Source organism: Trachypithecus francoisi, unplaced genomic scaffold, assembly GCF_009764315.1.
Source record: "Trachypithecus francoisi isolate TF-2019V2 unplaced genomic scaffold, Tfra_2.0 Lachesis_group3, whole genome shotgun sequence".
In the NCBI taxonomy this organism is placed as follows: domain Eukaryota; kingdom Metazoa; phylum Chordata; class Mammalia; order Primates; family Cercopithecidae; genus Trachypithecus; species Trachypithecus francoisi.
In genome coordinates this window covers 140,430,649-140,447,783 of record NW_022681468.1, presented here as the reverse complement: position 1 = coordinate 140,447,783, position 17,135 = coordinate 140,430,649, and the positions used below count along the sequence as shown (strand labels likewise).

The 17,135-nt window shown below is 38.2% G+C and overlaps 1 protein-coding gene across 5 annotated transcripts in view; it reads left to right on the top strand.

The window, feature by feature from the left end:
- Positions 1 to 14,789, top strand: part of DTWD1 (DTW domain containing 1) — a 35,431-nt gene extending 20,642 nt beyond the window's left edge. For 3 of the 5 annotated variants that reach the window (XM_033190177.1, XM_033190180.1, XM_033190178.1), the window contains one exon: positions 1,434 to 3,265. In XM_033190177.1, the coding sequence (XP_033046068.1) occupies positions 1,434 to 1,681 (248 nt within the window). In that variant the 3' untranslated portion in view covers positions 1,682 to 3,265. Of the gene's footprint in view, positions 1 to 1,433; positions 3,277 to 12,147 lie in introns of those variants that run through there. The other 2 variants (XM_033190181.1, XM_033190179.1) reach the window with 2 other exon arrangements.
- Positions 14,790 to 17,135: the final 2,346 nt, after the last annotated feature.

Below are 17,135 nucleotides of genomic sequence, written 5' to 3'. Positions count from 1 at the left end.
AACCCCGTCTCTACTAAAAATACAAAAAAAATTAGCCGGGCGAGGTGGCGGCCGCCTGTAGTCCCAGCTACTCCGGAGGCTGAGGCAGGAGAATGGCGTAAACCCGGGAGGCGGAGCTTGCAGTGAGCTGAGATCCGGCCACTGCACTCTAGCCCAGGCAACAGAGCAAGACTCCGTCTCAAAAAAAAAAAAAAAAAAAAAAAAAGTATAAGAACAAGACATTCTACCTGACTCTGTTATTGAGCTCTACAGCATACATGTGACAGAGCTGTTAAAACAAACAAACAAACAAAAGAAACCATAGCTTTAGGATACTCTGTTCATGAATATAGCCTGAAAGTGATAATCAAGAAGTAAACTTTTACCACTATTAAGGAACATTAAGCTACCTATCTCTCAGTGAATTTCAGAATGATATTTTAAAAGTCAGTTTAGGCTGTAATCCCAGCACTTGGGGAGGCTGAGGCGGGCGGATCATGAGGTCAAGAGATCAAGACCATCCTGGCTAACACAGTGAAAACCCATCTCTACTAAAAATACAAAAAATTAGCTCAGCATGGTGGCGGGCCCCTGTAGTCCCAGCTACTTGGGAGGCTGAGGCAGGAGAATGGCGTGTGAACCCAAGAGGCGAAGCTTGCAGTGAGCCGACATCATGCCACTGCACTCCTGCCTGCGTGACAGAGCAAGACTCCGTCTCAAACAAACAAACAAAAAGTTAGTTTAGGCTGGGCACTGTAGCTCATACCTATAATCCCAGCACTTTGAGAGGCCAAGGCAGGAGGATCACTTGAGCCCAGGATTTTGAGACCAGTCTGGGCAACATAGCAAGACACTATCTCTAAAAAAAATAAAAATAAAAAATCTTAGCTGGATATGGTGGTGTGCACATGTAGTCCCAGCTACTTGGGAGGCTGAGACGGGAGGATCACTGAGTCCAGAGTTTGAGGTAACTGTGAGCTATGAACACGCTGCTGCAGTCTAGCCTGGGTGACAGAGCGAGACTTCATCTCTAAACAAACAAAAAAGTTAGTTTGTCAAGGAAATGAAACCATTCTGAAAATTAGTGAATGTAGTCCTATCAGAGATTCAGATTTTTGAAGATACTGATACATAGAAGATTGGAAGACATGAATATCTTAAATGTTAACTACTTTTAATTCATTGGTCTAAGACTCAGTATAACTGTCATGTGTAAGATTTTATTATTTGTTTTATGTTGCTTCTGTATATACCTTAAGGTGTTTAAGAAAATGTCTTGTTTCAAACTGGGATTAAAGGAAGTTAACTGTAGTCTTAAAAAAAAAATCCTTAGAATAATTAAGAGAAATTATTATTATTATACCAAGCCTGTGGTTAAGAAGACATATTTATATATTTTTCTTTCTTTCTTTCTTTTTTTCTTTCTTTCTTTTTTTTTTTTTTTTTTTTGACAGGGTTGTTACAAGTTGAGTTGAAAACAAGAAAAACTTGCTTTTGGCGCCATCAAAAAGGAAAGCCAGATACTTTCCTTTCTACAATTGAAGCCATTTACTACTTTCTGGTAGACTACCATACTGATATATTAAAAGAGAAATACAGAGGGCAATATGACAATCTTTTATTTTTCTATTCTTTTATGTACCAGTTGATAAAGAATGCCAAATGCTCTGGAGATAAGGAAACAGCAAAACTTACACATTAGTTTTTAACAAGCCACTTATGTCTTTTTATTTTGCTAACATTAATAAACTTTTATTTGTGCTTTGTTTTTTTCTTAAGAAATAATCATATATAATGCCTGTAAGACCATTTGAAAAAATTCCAGTTTTATATATATTACTTCATATTTCTTAAAGGGAAGGAAATTGTATCTAGGGGAATTTTTCAGAGATACTGTTGATAGAAAAACTTACTTCAGAAGTTATTTGCTCAGTGAAACCGCAGTTTCATTACTACATTTTAATATAGTGTGTTATGTCTCTGTGATTAGATATATTCAATTAGATCTAATTAGCTATTTATTTCAAAATCTTTATATCTTTTCACCTGTACTCATGACCACCTTTAGAAGTAAATGGGGTTACAATCTACTGGCTGAAAAATAGGTCATAAGTGATTTTTCTTGAGGTTAGTAGCAAACATAGGCAGAACTAGAATTAGAGTTCCAGTGTCTAGGGCTGTTTCTTTAAGCCCTAAGGTTGTTAAAAGCAGAGATTCTGGAGCTAGACTACCTGAATCTAAATCTCAGCCTTTCTGCTTATCAGCCATGCCATTTTCTTCGATTTGTACAAAGCAAGCAATACTGAGCAACTACCTTATAGGATTAACTGGGAATTAACTGAGTTAATATCTAAGTGACTTTCAGCAGTACCTGAAATATAGTGTTACATATATATAATATATGTATATGTTTATATATATTATATATATATGTTTACTCTTTCTATTTTATTTGGAATTATGAACTAAGAATAATTGAAGCCCAGCTGCTAGTGGCCATCTCTGCTACTAGATGAAAAGAGCCTGATTTAGAATGAAGTCAGCAAACGAAAGCAGAGTGGAGAGAGAAAGACTGAGTCCTGATGACATCATTTATTCACCTAGACCTAGCTGCTTTTGAATAGAGTCCTACTGTACTGAATAGCTTTTGTCTGCTCTTTTCTATTCTGCTCCCTACTCTGTGAGGTAGATTCCCTTGCTCTCTTGCTTTTGGTTGGGTTCAACAAATGGGAAGCACCAGTGGGAGATTAGAAGTTGAGAGGAAAATGAAATGATGTTATTTATTTCCCTGGCTCCATTCCTGCCATGTCATCATCAGTTGGCTGTGTTCCTCTGCTAAATAGTACCCTATCAGGAATCCTATCCCCTCTGTTCCCAAGCAGTTATCCCAGTTACCTCACTAGGTTTAGTTCCTGCTCCCTCCTTTACCCCTTTTCACTTAGGGCTGGTAATAGCTTACAGTTATTACTAGCCCCAGGGTAGTTCACTACCACTTGTTGCTTTCCCTAAACCCTGCTAATACGTTTGTAATACTGAAGTTGTTTTATTACAGTCTTCTCAAATGTCCCCATTTGAAGTTGCCTTCTATTTCTTTTGGGGACTCTGATAAATTCACTTGTTTGGGTGAAATAATAGCACATTTCCTGAAGTCTATACAGTGGCACACATCATGTGTTATGGGGGAAAGAGTTGTTGGTGAAATTAATTTGCTGTACATTACTTTGTTTCCCTCCCAGAGATTCAGAAGGCAAAACATATTAAAGGTTCTGAAAAGTCTTGAAATAAACATTTTGAACTTTATTTAAGCTGATATATCTTAAACTTACTTGAATATGTAGCACCTATTAACATCCCGTGGAAATAGGACATTTGGAATATTGTAATTAAGATCAATTCCTACTAATGTACATGGGGCAACTGAGAATTAAAGAGGTAAGTAAATTGTTGATAGATCATACACCTAGTTAGTAGCAGAGCCTGTTCTAGAATCTGGAACTTCTGATTTGGTTTGGTTCAGTAAGGCCACCATTATATTATGCTATTCATAAAAAGGAATGTGGATTATATAAGGTTTGAACATTATTAGTCTTGTAGTCTTAGCCAAATAAACTAACTGGCTTGCTTATTTTAGCAGTTATTTTACAAGAATGGAATTAAAATAGATTTTTTTTCGTGTTTAGAACTTGGCCCTGGGCATAGAGGAAGGCTTGAATTGATTTAAGCAGGGCCAAAGTTGGATTTCTCTAGGCTAAATTTGGACTTCTCTGAGCCAAAATCTATTGCATTTAACTGGCTTTACAAACCAACTAAACATAACAGTTCAGAGGGAAAAGAAAAAAAAGCGAGAGACGGAGAACAATTCTATCACTCATTTGCCTCCATCTCTCAGCTGGCATAAGAAAGATGACCCACGTACTTCATAAGAGGCTAATTTACAGCTAAGGCCAGATAAAATCTTACGTTCTTTTCAAAAGAAGTTAGTAATACCTGTTAGAACAATGAATTGGCTATACTTGTCTTGTTTTTTTTTTTTTTTTTTTTTTTTTTTTGGTGTGATAGATGTAACAATGGCCCTAATTCTTTATTCTTCCCTGTATTCATGGTCATTTTTCAGGTTCCTTTGAACTACTCCCCCCACTGTGATTCTGGGTCATCTGCATCCAGAGATTTAGTGCATTTTTACTTACACTTGTGCTTCTGCTGTTGACATAAGAATATGCATAGCTGAGTTAGCCTGCTGGAGGGTGAGACATCCATGGAGCAGAGCCAGGTTGCCCTACTCACCCTCACTGAATCCTGTCTAGATTGGCTGATGGCCATCCAAACCCAAGATATATGGATGATTCCAGCCAAGATCAGCAGAGTCATCTGACACCTACCTGATTCCAAATATGTGAGCAAGGAATGTCTATTATGCCACCAATGTTTTATAGCTATTTATTGTGGCATTATTGTGGCTGTAGATATCTCATCTTTGGATGCATTATCAGACCATCATCTTCAAGTACCTTAGAAGATTCTCAGTCTCGTGTTTCTTGTGCTCTTGACCACTTGCTTTGCCTTAGCTACTACCTCACATAGTAACAGATTACAAGCAGGCTTGTATGATTCCTCTGCTTGAGATTGGTTAGCCATATGTTCAAAATTCCTGGCCTATACCAACACTTCTGGACTTTAAAAACCCCATGCCACAGTGACTGTTAAAAGGGCTAGGTGATGCGGTCTGGTGGGTTCGTGAAGTTAACTGTCTGAAAAACTTGGATCAATGGACTAGAAAAAGCTGCTGGGTATATTGCTCTTCTTCTGATGGACTGTATAGAGACACTGTTTTTCATCTTGCCTGTCCAGAAGTGTACTGTGTGGCCCAGCAAGTGTACTTGCCACATGATTGGCAGCGTCTCTTCATGGCTTTTCATGAAACAGCAGCAAGTGCTACACAGTAATTTGTCAATTTGCATTTGCCTCCCATTATTGCTATCCTCACTTCCTTTCTTCCTCGCTCTTACCAGCCTGGATTGTACCTTTAATAAAGTAGTGGATATATTTCCTTTAGGGTCTCTTTTCTAGGGAAGTCAGATGTTTTAGTCTGGATTTAGTTAGAAAAGCAGCATCATTACAAGTATTACATGAATAAAGAAGTTTAGTAAATAAATTAAGGTTTACCCACCCCAAAGTGAGAATTACTGGGGTAATAAAGGTCTGGAAGGCCGCAGCAGGAGAGATTTAGAGAAGCAGTGACTAACTAGGTTAGCTGGAGATTCTCAAAGTACTCATGACTTCATTTGTAGAAACATGTATATCTTAAGCATATCAAGCGTCTCATTCTCTAATCTTTCTAGGAGCCCTTTGCTTCATCCTGAAGGTCCCCCTAAATCCCTTCAGAAGTCTTATAAAGGAGTAAATGGCCACACTTTTTATTTGTTCTTTTCTTTGAGGCCATGTTAATGGCAGTCCCCTTGATTTGGTCTTTGTACTAGGCTGTTTTTAATGATCACATTTTATTTGATGAGAAACCATTTTATTTTCCAGTTCTGCATATCCTAGGTTATGTATTTCATTTCAGTTCCATTTGCATACCCATTGCCTTAATTTTGACCTTGTCTGTTTCTTAACATTTCTTATTTTGAAAGAATAAGTTGATTATTATTAAGTACAATAGATAAGGTACTTAAGAGCCTCAAAATATCACCAAATGCCATGAATGCATTAGGTACATTTTTTGTCTTCCATGTTACTGGAAGCATTAATTATAGCAACTTTTTATCTCCAAATACTGTCTCTGTCTCTTGCTTTTTTTTCTTTTCCCTCTAAACTGTTATGTTTAGTTGGTTTGTAAAGCCAATTGAAAGACCCTAGTGAAAACTTTAGCCATAAACACTGACCGTACATTGAAGGCCATCAGCCAAAAATCACCACCCATACATAAGAGCCAAACATCACTAGACACTTGCTGAAATGCTTCAAATAAAAAAGGGGAAAAGGAGGGGAGAATATCCAAAGCATATAGATAAAAAGAGAATAATGGCAACAAAAAAACAACTATCTTCAAAATAAGAGAGAGTATATTGTATTCACAAAACAAGAATAGGAGAGTGTGAATAAGAACAAGCAAAAAGATCTCAGAAATTTAAAAAGTGACTGCTGAAATAAAATTTAAATATAAGAGTGAAGATAAAATATAGCATAAGAATAGAAAATTCTGAATTCTAAATACCTAAGGCCAATCTTAAAAGTTGTAATTGCAACCATAGGCTACATATTACATTGTATTTAATTAAAAACCTTAAGGAGAAAGGCAATAGAGCTTGTAATAGCTATTACCCTTGGTTGTAAAGGAGAAGACTGGAGATTATTTGTATACCAACTACATAAGTTTACAAAAAATAATGAGTATTAGGTAGATGGAATGAAACTCTATTCATACACTGTATATTAAGCTCTATATACACTGCATATCATCATCATGAAATTGAGTTTCTATCTGGATTGCAGAGATGAGCCAAAGGGCTTCTCCCCAAATTATTATTTATTTATTTTTGAGACAGAGTCTCGCTCTTGTCTCCCAGGCTGGAGTGCAGTGGTGTGATCTAGGCTCACTACAACCTCCACCTCCCAGGTTCAAGCAATTCTCATGCCTCAGCCCCCAGAGTTGCGGGGATCACAGGCTTGTGCCACCACACCCAGCTAGTTTTTGTATTTTTAGTGAAGATGGGGTTTCGCCATGTTGGCCAGCCTCGTCTCGAACTCCTGACCTCAAGTGATCCTGCGTTGGCTTCCCAAAATGCTGGGATTAACAGGCCTGAGATACCACGCCCAGCCTGAATTATTTTTAATTATGACATTTTTTGTATTCCCTTGAGGCACTGGCAATTATAATCTTATTTTATATGTTAGTTATAGTGAATCATATTTATCTCATTATATATTATAGAATATTTTGTTTGATGGAGAAAATTCACTGACTTGTGCTGTAATGTTTATACCAGCACTTAGCTGATTAATTTACTATGACCTCACTCTTCATTCAGCAATTCTGCCACTATTACTAGTGTAAACTAACTAGCTAGTCCAACAACGAGGCCTTATTTTGGCTTTCTTTCGAAAGGTCATTTCTGACCCTAGCTTGAAGTTTATTTTCACTTGAAGAGATCTCTCAGAAAGTCAAAGAAAATAGGAGGAAAAAAATTAAAATTAAGGGCCAATCTAAGAGATCCCTCATTTGAATAATAGGTGTAACAGAGAGAATGGGAAAGGCATGAAAAAAACATTTGTGATTTCTAAAATTGACATTAAGTCATTAGAGTAAAAAAAAGATGTACATTAAGGCTTATCGTCAAGGAATTTCAGAACACTATAGGTAGAAAATACTAAAAGATTTCAAACAGAAGAAATAGGTCGTACATCGACCAATAATCAGGATATTAAAGGACTTCTTAAAAACAGCATTGGAAACTAGAAGACATGGGGTGATGCCTTTAGAACTTTAAGTGAAAATAATTTTCTATTTGGATTATATTTTTAGTTGTATAATCAATCAAGTATGAATATAGTATAAAGACATACAAGGTCTCAAAAGTATTACCTCCCATATATTCTTGAGCTAAAGATGCTTAGGAGAATACTGAAGAATGTTTTCCAGTAAAATGGAGAAGGAAACCAAAAACCAAAAAAGAGAGCATTAAGCAGAAATCAGCAGGCCAGGTGCGATGGTTCACACCTGTAATCCCAGCACTTTGGGAGGCCAAGGCAGGTGGATCGCCTGAGGTCAGGAGTATGAGACCAGCCTGGCCAACACGGTGAAACTCTGTCTCTACTAAAAATACAAAAATTAGCTGGGCGTGATGGCATGTGCCTGTAATCCCAGCTACTCAGGAGGCTGAAGCAGGAGAATCGCTTAGAACTTGGGAGACAGAGGTTGCAATGAGCCGAGATGGTGCCATTGCATTCCAGTCTGGGCAACAGAGCGAGACTCAGTCTCAAAAAAAAAAAAAAAAAAAAGTCAGCAAAGGGAAGTTTCAGGGTTTCAGGATTCATTCATTCATCCATTCTAAAAAATTTTGGGTGCATACTATGTGTCAAATTGTCTAGGTGATGGCTATAGCATGCCAAGTTAGTAAGTGCTGAGAAGAAAGTAAAGCAGAGTAAGGAACTGATAGTGACTGGTGCAGGAAATAGGGTGCCAATTTAAATAGCATGGTCAGATGGGAAAGCCTGTGATAAGGTAAAATTGAGCAGAGACCTAAATGGAGAGAGAGTGAGCCATGCAAATAATTAAGTGAATAATGTTTTAATTATAGGGAACAGTATGTGTATGTATGTATATATATACACACAAAGGTACTGAGGCAGCAGTATACTTGACATGTTTGAGGAATAACAAGAACAGCAGTTTGTAACAGTGTGTGGGAGGGAAAAAATGATAGAAGATGAGATCATAGGGAGTAATTATGGTGTGGAGCCACGGTGAGATGTTAAGGTTTTACTCTGAGTGGTGAGATAGGAAGCCATCAGAGAATTTAAGCAAAGGAGTGACAAGATGTGACTTATATTTTTAAAGGATTATTTGGCTTCTATATGAAAAATAGACTGCAGGAGAGAAGTAAAATAGGAAGATCAATTAGAATGCTATTTCAGTAGTCCATTTGAGAGATGATATTTGCCTGGACAAGGGTTGTGATCATGGGCGAGTGGTACAGAATGACAAGATCCTACATATATTTTGAAGGTAGAGCCAGTATTTGCAGATAGGTTAGACATTGTGGTAGATGTGAAAATGTGCTGCCTAGATTCCCCATTCTAGAAAGCACTTGCTAATTAGCTGCAGGGAGTGTGGAGGACAGAAATCCACCAGTATCAGCACTTCATCTGCAACAGCTATAGAAAAAGCTTCACCTGAGTTTACCCTCACCTTAGATCTCAGGGCTGCGCTCAGTGGAGATGTAAGGCCTTGCTACTTCAGCCTCATTTATTACACTGTCAGGCAAAACCTTCCCCAGAGCTCCTTCTGTTACAACTTAATTTCTTCTTCTGCCCAATCCTGCTTCCTCCCCTTCACCTGACTGGTGTCTTACACCCCAAACTCCATCTCAACATTTCTCTTTAGAGGATTCAACCTGTGGTAATTGTTAGCAGGAGTGATCTGAGCTGCAGTGAGGATCCCATCACATGTGGCATATGGAACAAAAAAAGCCCATGGCTCAAGGTGGTAACTTTTATTAGTGGTAAAATGAGAAGATTTACCCATGGAAGAGAATGTGCCAGCAAGTGCAGTATATCAGGTATTTGAGACTTATGAAGGAAATAGTAGATTTAAGAACAACAGAATTGAATGGCCAAGTGCCATTAATGCTCTATAGAAAGAGGGCTTCTTTGGTTGCATATAAAGCTCATCTAGAATTTAATAGTCCAAGTAGCCAAGCTGGTATTTGTCCTTAAGAATAAATACTGGAAGATCAAGCACAGAAAGTCCAGAGTAGAGGCATGTGAATAGACATACTTGTGTCAGATATGTACATGAACTGTAAAGGTCTCTGTATTGCGTGCATTGCTCACCAGAGAGCATTCAGTACTGAAGAGTCACCAAACAATAAAGCAAACTAAACACATTGCCCAGTTGACATCGTCCATCCTGCTTCAGTTATTCACCACCCAATGCTAGCACATAAATGCTAGCACATGAATGGAGTATCCACTGTGGAAGGGATGAAGACTAAGCATAAGTTCAGTAGCTTGAGATTCAACTTACCGAGGCTGCCTTAGCTGCTGCTGCTGTTGAATGTCCAACGTGAGAGCGACAGAGACAATACCGCACCCCTGATATAACACCGTTCTTCAAGATCAAGTTGGTTACATTGGGCCCCTTCCATCCTGGAAGGACCAGCATTTCCTTGTCATAGAAATAGACACAATTTCCAGATAGGAGTTTGCTTTTCCTGTTTCCAGAGCCTCAGTAAATATCACCATTTGAGTTTACTTAGTATTATATTCACCAGCATGGGATCTCACATTATATCATATCAGATCGGGAAACCTATTTTATGGAAAAGCAAGTGCAGGAGTGGACCCATATCCACAGGATCCACTACTAATATCACTTTTTTCACCACTTGGAATCTGTCAGCTTGATAGAACATTGGAATAACCTGCTGAAGGTACAGCTGAACACCAGTTCATAGGCAATATTCTACAAGGATAGGATGCCATACTCCAAGATACAGAATATATATTGGATCAATTATCCTTATATAGCCTGTGCCCCAATATGAAGAATAGATGGGTCCTGGAACCCATTTATTCCTAGGAGTAGATGCAAAGAGGGTGGAAAAAGAGGTGCCTCCCCTCCTTGCCATCCCTTTTAATGACCCATATGGTACTTTGCATCTCTTCGTAACTCTGAACTCTGCAGTGGGAGGTCTTGGGCCCACAAGGGGGCACACTTTTGCCGGGAGATATATCAAAAATCTCACTGAAAAACATAAGCTGCAGCAGCTACCTGGACATTTTGGGTTCCTTGTGTCCAGTGAGCAGCAGCCAATAAAAGGAGTCCAGATCAGTTGACCCTGATCAAGAGGAGATTGGAATCCTGGTTACACAATCTGGGCAGAAGTAATAAGTGTGGTGCCCAAGTGATAAACCTACCAATTTAAGACTGTAATGTGTAGGTGTGGCAACCCATCCTTAAAAGGGCATGATGGCCTGGAACTCAGGCCTCTCAAGGAATGTGGGTCTGAGTTATACCAGCTAAACCACCAGGAGCAGCAGAGGTGGTAGCAGATGCTGAGGGAAATCTAGAATTGATAGTGGAGGTTGAGGGGATGTGACAACTATTGATGGCATTCCTGAACCTGACTGAAGCAGCAGGCACTGTAGTTTGGTCTGTTTACTTCCATCTTCTATTGGATTCCCAAGCCCCACTGCAGCAGCAAGCACTGTAATTTGTCCCACTAATCTCTATCTTCTAAATTTCTGAGGGGTCAGGAAAAGATGTCTCTTGACTCCTTTAGGAACTGCTCCCTAAACATACAGGGAGACATAGATCTATGTGGAACAAAGGGTGGATTGTAATAAGCAAAGAGATACACTGCCTGATTCACTTTCAAGAAAGGACTGACCTCCCAGTTGTAAGGAATGAGGTCAGCAGCTTCCAACTGTCAGCTCCTTCAGAGTCTGCTTCAACTGCAGAAGGACACTGTGCTTGAGGTCATACCCTTCCCATGTCTGGTGACTGAAGTCCAGCTGAATGTAGCTGCCAAAGTTACCTTAATGCACATGGGAAGCAAAAAATCAAAAAGTTTAAACAGAGGATTTTGAGAAATCGCAAATCAGTTTTTTTCAGCATATGATATTTTGGAGTAGTTTGTTATTCAGCAATAGATAACAGAAATTGGTATCAGGAGTGGGGTGTTACCATAAGAAAAGATTAAACCTTACATGGTAAAAAGGACTTTGCCTCTGTCATTAAGTTAAGCACTTTGAAATGTAGAGATTATCCTGAATTATCTAGGTAGGCCCAATATAAGCATGAGACCTTAAAAGTGGAAGACGGATACATAAGAGGACGTCAGAATGATGTGAAATGAGAAGGACTCAACCTGCTATTGATGGCTTTACAGAAGAGTGATAGGAACCACAAGCCCCAAGCAGCTTCTGGAAGCTGGAAAAAGCAAAGAAACAGATTCTCTCCAGAGTGTCCAGAAAGGAATGCTGTTCAGCTAACATCTTGATTTTAGATCAGTGAGATTTTTGTGTTGGACTTCTATAGAACTTTGTAAGAATAAATTGTGTTGCTTAAGCACACTATAATACATGTGACAAGAAGCTACCAGCTAAGTTTTGAAGAAGAGTGAACAAACTCTTACTGGAGGATGGGCAAGGCAGTAAATAAATTATTGAATTATTGAAGGAAATGGAAGATTGAGTTATGCATTGACAGAATGCTTGGCAATAATTTTGCCTGTCTTAATATGGAGTAGAAAATGAAACTTAATTGCTTGTAGATGTCTTAAGGAGATTTCCAGGTGAATGTTGAAAATACTGATTAACTTATTATAGCTGCTTCTCATAGTGTACAGGAAGACATTTACTGAGTGAACTAAAGAAGGAACTGTTCAATTTGAAAGCAGAATTTAGAGGAAATTTTCCAACCGAGTACTTGTCATTTTTTTATAGAAAAGGAAAAAAGAATGGAACATGGAGCCAAAACCCCAGAGCGAGGAGCCAAGAAGCAAGGAGAGCAATGGATTAGGAAACCACTACCAGAGGGATGAACTGAACCACAATCAAGGAGTAGCCTCTTCCTTTGGTGTAGGGGAGCCCTGAAAACAATTTTAGTTGTATGCTTCCTGTTTTCTTGTCTCCTTTTTTGAATGATAGTCTCTGTGTGGTATTCCTATCCTAGAAAACCTTAACTGGGACAAGCTACTCTCAAGCATCTTCACTTGAGAAACAGTAACTGAGGAAGTTTGTTATATCTGGACATGGTTTAGATGATAAGATTCTGAACTTAAACTTATGCCATAATGGAATGAGACTCTTAGGGTACAGAGTGAGTATATTTTTGCATGTTAGTGAGACAAAAACTGTGGCCAGGGGGCAGACTGTGATCATTTTCAGATGTCCCTCAAACAATTCCTTCCCTTCCTTGGACTCCTGTCTTCAGAGGGTAGAGTCCATTTCCTTTGCCTTTTAATCTGTATTGGCCTTCTAACTCACTTTGACCAATAAACTGTGGTAAAAGTAAGGTCTGACAGTTTTCACTTTCACTCTCCTGAGCCTTCATGTTAGAATTCCAGGATATCCTTCTAGAGATATCCGTATCTCTAGGGACACAGTGAGTCCCTAGAGACACCACATGGAAAGGCCACCTAGGGAAGAACAGAGATGCCCCAGTCAATAGCACTGCCTTAGTCACTTTGGGCTACTATAACAGGAATATCATAGATTGAGTGACTTTTTTTTTCTTTAAAAAAAATGAGATTGTGGAACCTGAAAATACAGTGTAGTAAGAGTGGAGAGAAAAGCCACCTAGGGAGGAACTGAGACGCCCCAGTCAATAGCACTGCCTTAGTCAATTGGAGCTACTATAACAGAAATATCATAGATTGAGTGACTTAAACAACAAATTTATATCTTACATTTCTGGAGACTGAAAATCTGGAAATCCAAGATCAGGGTGTCAGCATGGTTGGGTGTTTAGTGGGTGCTCCCTTCTTGGTTTGCAGACAGCCATCTTCCTGCTATATCCTCACATGATGGAGAGAGAGAGCACTCTGGTATCTTTGTTCCCTTATAAGGGCACCAATCCAATCATGAAGGGTCTTCAACCTCATGACTTCTTGGAACCAAATTACTTTCCAAAGTTCTCATCTCCAAATCTAGCACATTGAGGTTTAGGGCTTCAACATATGAACTTCATTGCATAGAAAGCACCAAGGCCCCAGACAAGTTAGAGAGATCTTGAACCTTCTAACTCAACTTAGCCACTGTCTGCATGCAACCACATAAGTGACCCCAGGTAACACCATTTGGAGCTGAAGAACCACCAGCCAGTACACAGAAATGAGAAATTTTAAAATCATCGATTTAGGTAATTAAGTTTTAGGGTGGTTTATTACATGGCAATTGATAACTGATACAACAGTCTTTTTGTTTGTAGAAGAGGGGGTAAGAAAAAAGACTTATGAAGAAAAGACCTGTAGAAAATCGGGGGCCTATGTACCTCTATTTTTTTCATACTGCTATGTTTCTTTTAATCCGTGCTGCTGATATCTTCATCAATGCAATTTTCTTTAAAACTCTGTGAGCCTTTATATCAGATTAGTCCACCCCATTAGAAAAAAAAGCCACTTCTATAAATATTGAGACATTCCCTTTCTACCTTTGGCTAAGATCAGGGTGCTATAGAAAATTTCCATAAGATTATCTAGCCTACAGGGCCGATGAGGTATTGCTTGAAGTCATTCTAAAGTCTTCACAAAGATCTTACAGCCTTTGATTTTATTATCACTCTGGGACCATGTTTTACTGTTGGCATGTTCAGCTTTTCTCATCTTTTCCCTGAGATCATTTATGATGCAGAAAATACTTTGCTGGCTGAAGCTGGGAATAGAAAACAGTAGAGAATACTTCAAAGGGTATTCTAGATATGCACTATAGTAAGATATGCTGTCTACATATTTTACTTTCCTCTCTAGGCCTATCATAAAAATCTTTGAAAAATTAATACTACATTTTAGTATGAATATAAGTTAAACTTAGAGGTGATATCTATTTTGTGGTTAAATGTATTATAAACATTTATTTAGTGAAATACAGTACAATTATAACAAGCGTCAATGAATATTTAATGAGCAGCTGTTAATATCTGAAGCAGAAAGAAAGATGAATAAAAATTCTGGTTTTGCTTTTAAAAGCAAAGGCTAATTATTAGCTCAAGAAATACTTTGTGTTTGTCCTATGTGAAAGTATTGATTGCACCTGGTTCTCTGCTGTAAATTAAATAAAAATTCAAATATTTGTAAAAGAATATTTAACCTTGAACACGAAGACCTTAATGTTTATAATTGTATTATCAATGTCAACTTTTAAAAACAAACATACATATTTGGCAATGCTGCAAATAGAATCTAAATTATTGAATCAATTTTTCTAATTGTTGATTGTTATTTTTTTAATTGATCATATATTTTGAAATTTTTACCCTGATTCTGAAAAATAAATTATTTTGTTGCCTTTAAGGATTCTTAGGTCTAAGTAAAATGGATTCTAAAACTAAAATTAAGTGAAATCTAGATTGATTATATTCTGAGATTACCTAGTCTTATCATTTATTATAGAGGATTTTTTCACAGTCACAGCGATGTATATTTCTGTCTCTTTTTGTATTATTAAATATTTGCTATTGTAACATTTTTTTCCCTTCCAGTTTCTCAAGCAAATATTTCACAAATGTTTTAGGCAACTCTAGATAAATTTTTAAGTCTTCAATGCACAATACATTCTGATTTTCATGCACTTTGTCCAGAGGGAAGGGAAGAAGGAAGGAAAGGAGGAAAGAAAGGAAGAAGGGAAGAAAAAAAGAAGGGAGGGAGAGAGGAAGGAAGGGAGGGAAATGGAAGGGAGGGAGAAGGCAAGAAGGAAGGAAGCAGGGAGAGAGATAAAAGGGAATGAAAGAAGGGAGGGAGGGAGTGAGAAATGGAGGAAAGGAGGAAAGAATGGATGAAGGAAGGGTGGGAAAGGAGGGAGGGAAGGAAGGAAGGAGAGAGGAAGCAAATACACTGGCTGAACCAAGTGGCCTAATGTTTTGTAATCTTAGGGAAAATAATTTCTTTTTTTTCTTCCAAGACACATTTCCCTGAAAACATGTTATTTGAATTTAAAAAATAGAAGTCTTTGTTATTTTTGGAAACTATTTTTTTTTCTTTTTTTTTTTCTTTCTTTCTTTCTTTCTTTCTTTATTTTTATACTTTAAGTTCTAGGGTACATGTGCATAACGTTTATATCATGTATAACTCCCCAATGCAATCCCTCCCTCCTCCCCCCTCCCCCTGATAGGCCCCAGTGTGTGATGTTCCCCTTCCCGAGTCCAAGTGATCTCATTGTTCAGTTCCCACCTATGAGTGAGAACATGCGGTGTTTGGTTTTCTCTTCTTGTGATAGTTTGCTAAGAATGATGGTTTCCAGCTGCATCCATGTCCCTACAAAGGACGCAAACTCATCCTTTTTGATGGCTGCATAGTATTCCATGGTGTATATGTGCCACATTTTCTTAATCCAGTCTGTCACAGATGGACATTTGGGTTGATTCCAAGTCTTTGCTATTGTGAATAGTGCCGCAATAAACATACGTGTGCATGTGTTTTTGTAGTAGAGTAATTTATAATCCTTTGGGTATATACCCAGTAGTGGGATGGCTGGGTCATATGGTACATCTAGTTCTAGATCCTTGAGGAATCGCCATACTGTTTTCCATAATGGTTGAACTAGTTTACAATCCCACCAACAGTGTAAAAGTGTTCCTATTTCTCCACATCCTCTCCAACATCTATTGTTTCCTGACTTCTTAATGATTGCCATTCTAACTGGTGTGAGATGGTATCTCATTGTGGTTTTGATTTGCATTTCTCTGATGGCGAGTGATGACGAGCATTTTTTCATGTGTCTGTTGGCTGTATGGATGTCTTCTTTTGAGAAATGTCTGTTCATATCCTTTGCCCACTTTTTGATGGGGTTGTTTGTTTTTTTCTTGTATATTTGTTTGAGTTCTTTGTAGATTCTGGATATTAGCCCTTTGTCAGATGAGTAGGTTGCAAAAATTTTCTCCCAATCTGTAGGTTGCCTGTTCACTCTGATGGTAGTTTCTTTTGCTGTGCAAAAGCTCTTTAGTTTAATTAGATCCCATTTGTCAATTTTAGCTTTCGCTGCCGTTGCTTTTGGTGTTTTAGACATGAAGTCCTTGCCCATGCCTATGTCCTGAATGGTACTACCTAGATTTTCTTCTAGGGTTTTTATGGTATTAGGTCTAACATTTAAGTCTCTAATCTATCTTGAATTAATTTTCGTATAAGGGGTAAGGAAAGGATCCAGTTTCAGCTTTCTACTTATGGCTAGCCAATTTTCCCAGCACCATTTATTAAATAGGGAATCCTTTCCCCATTTCTTGTTTCTCTCAGGTTTGTCAAAGATCAGATGGCTGTAGATGTGTGGTATTATTTCTGAGGACTCTGTTCTGTTCCATTGGTCTATTTCTCTGTTGTGGTACCAGTACCATGCTGTTTTGGTTACTGTAGCCTTGTAGTATAGTTTGAAGTCAGGTAGCGTGACGCCTCCAGCTTTGTCCTTTTGACCTAGGATTGTCTTGGCAATGCGGGCTCTTTTTTGGTTCCCTATGAACTTTAAAGCAGTTTTTTCCAATTCTGTGGAGAAAGTCATTGGTAGCTTGATGGGGATGGCATTGAATCTATAAATAACCTTGGGCAGTATGGCCATTTTCACGATATTGATTCTTCCTATCCATGAGCATGGTATGTTCTTCCATTTGTTTGTGTCCTCTTTGATTTCACTGAGCAGTGGTTTGTAGTTCTCCTTGAAGAGGTCCTTTACATCCCTTGTAAGCTGGATTCCTAGGTATTTTATTCTCTTTGAAGCAATTGTGAATG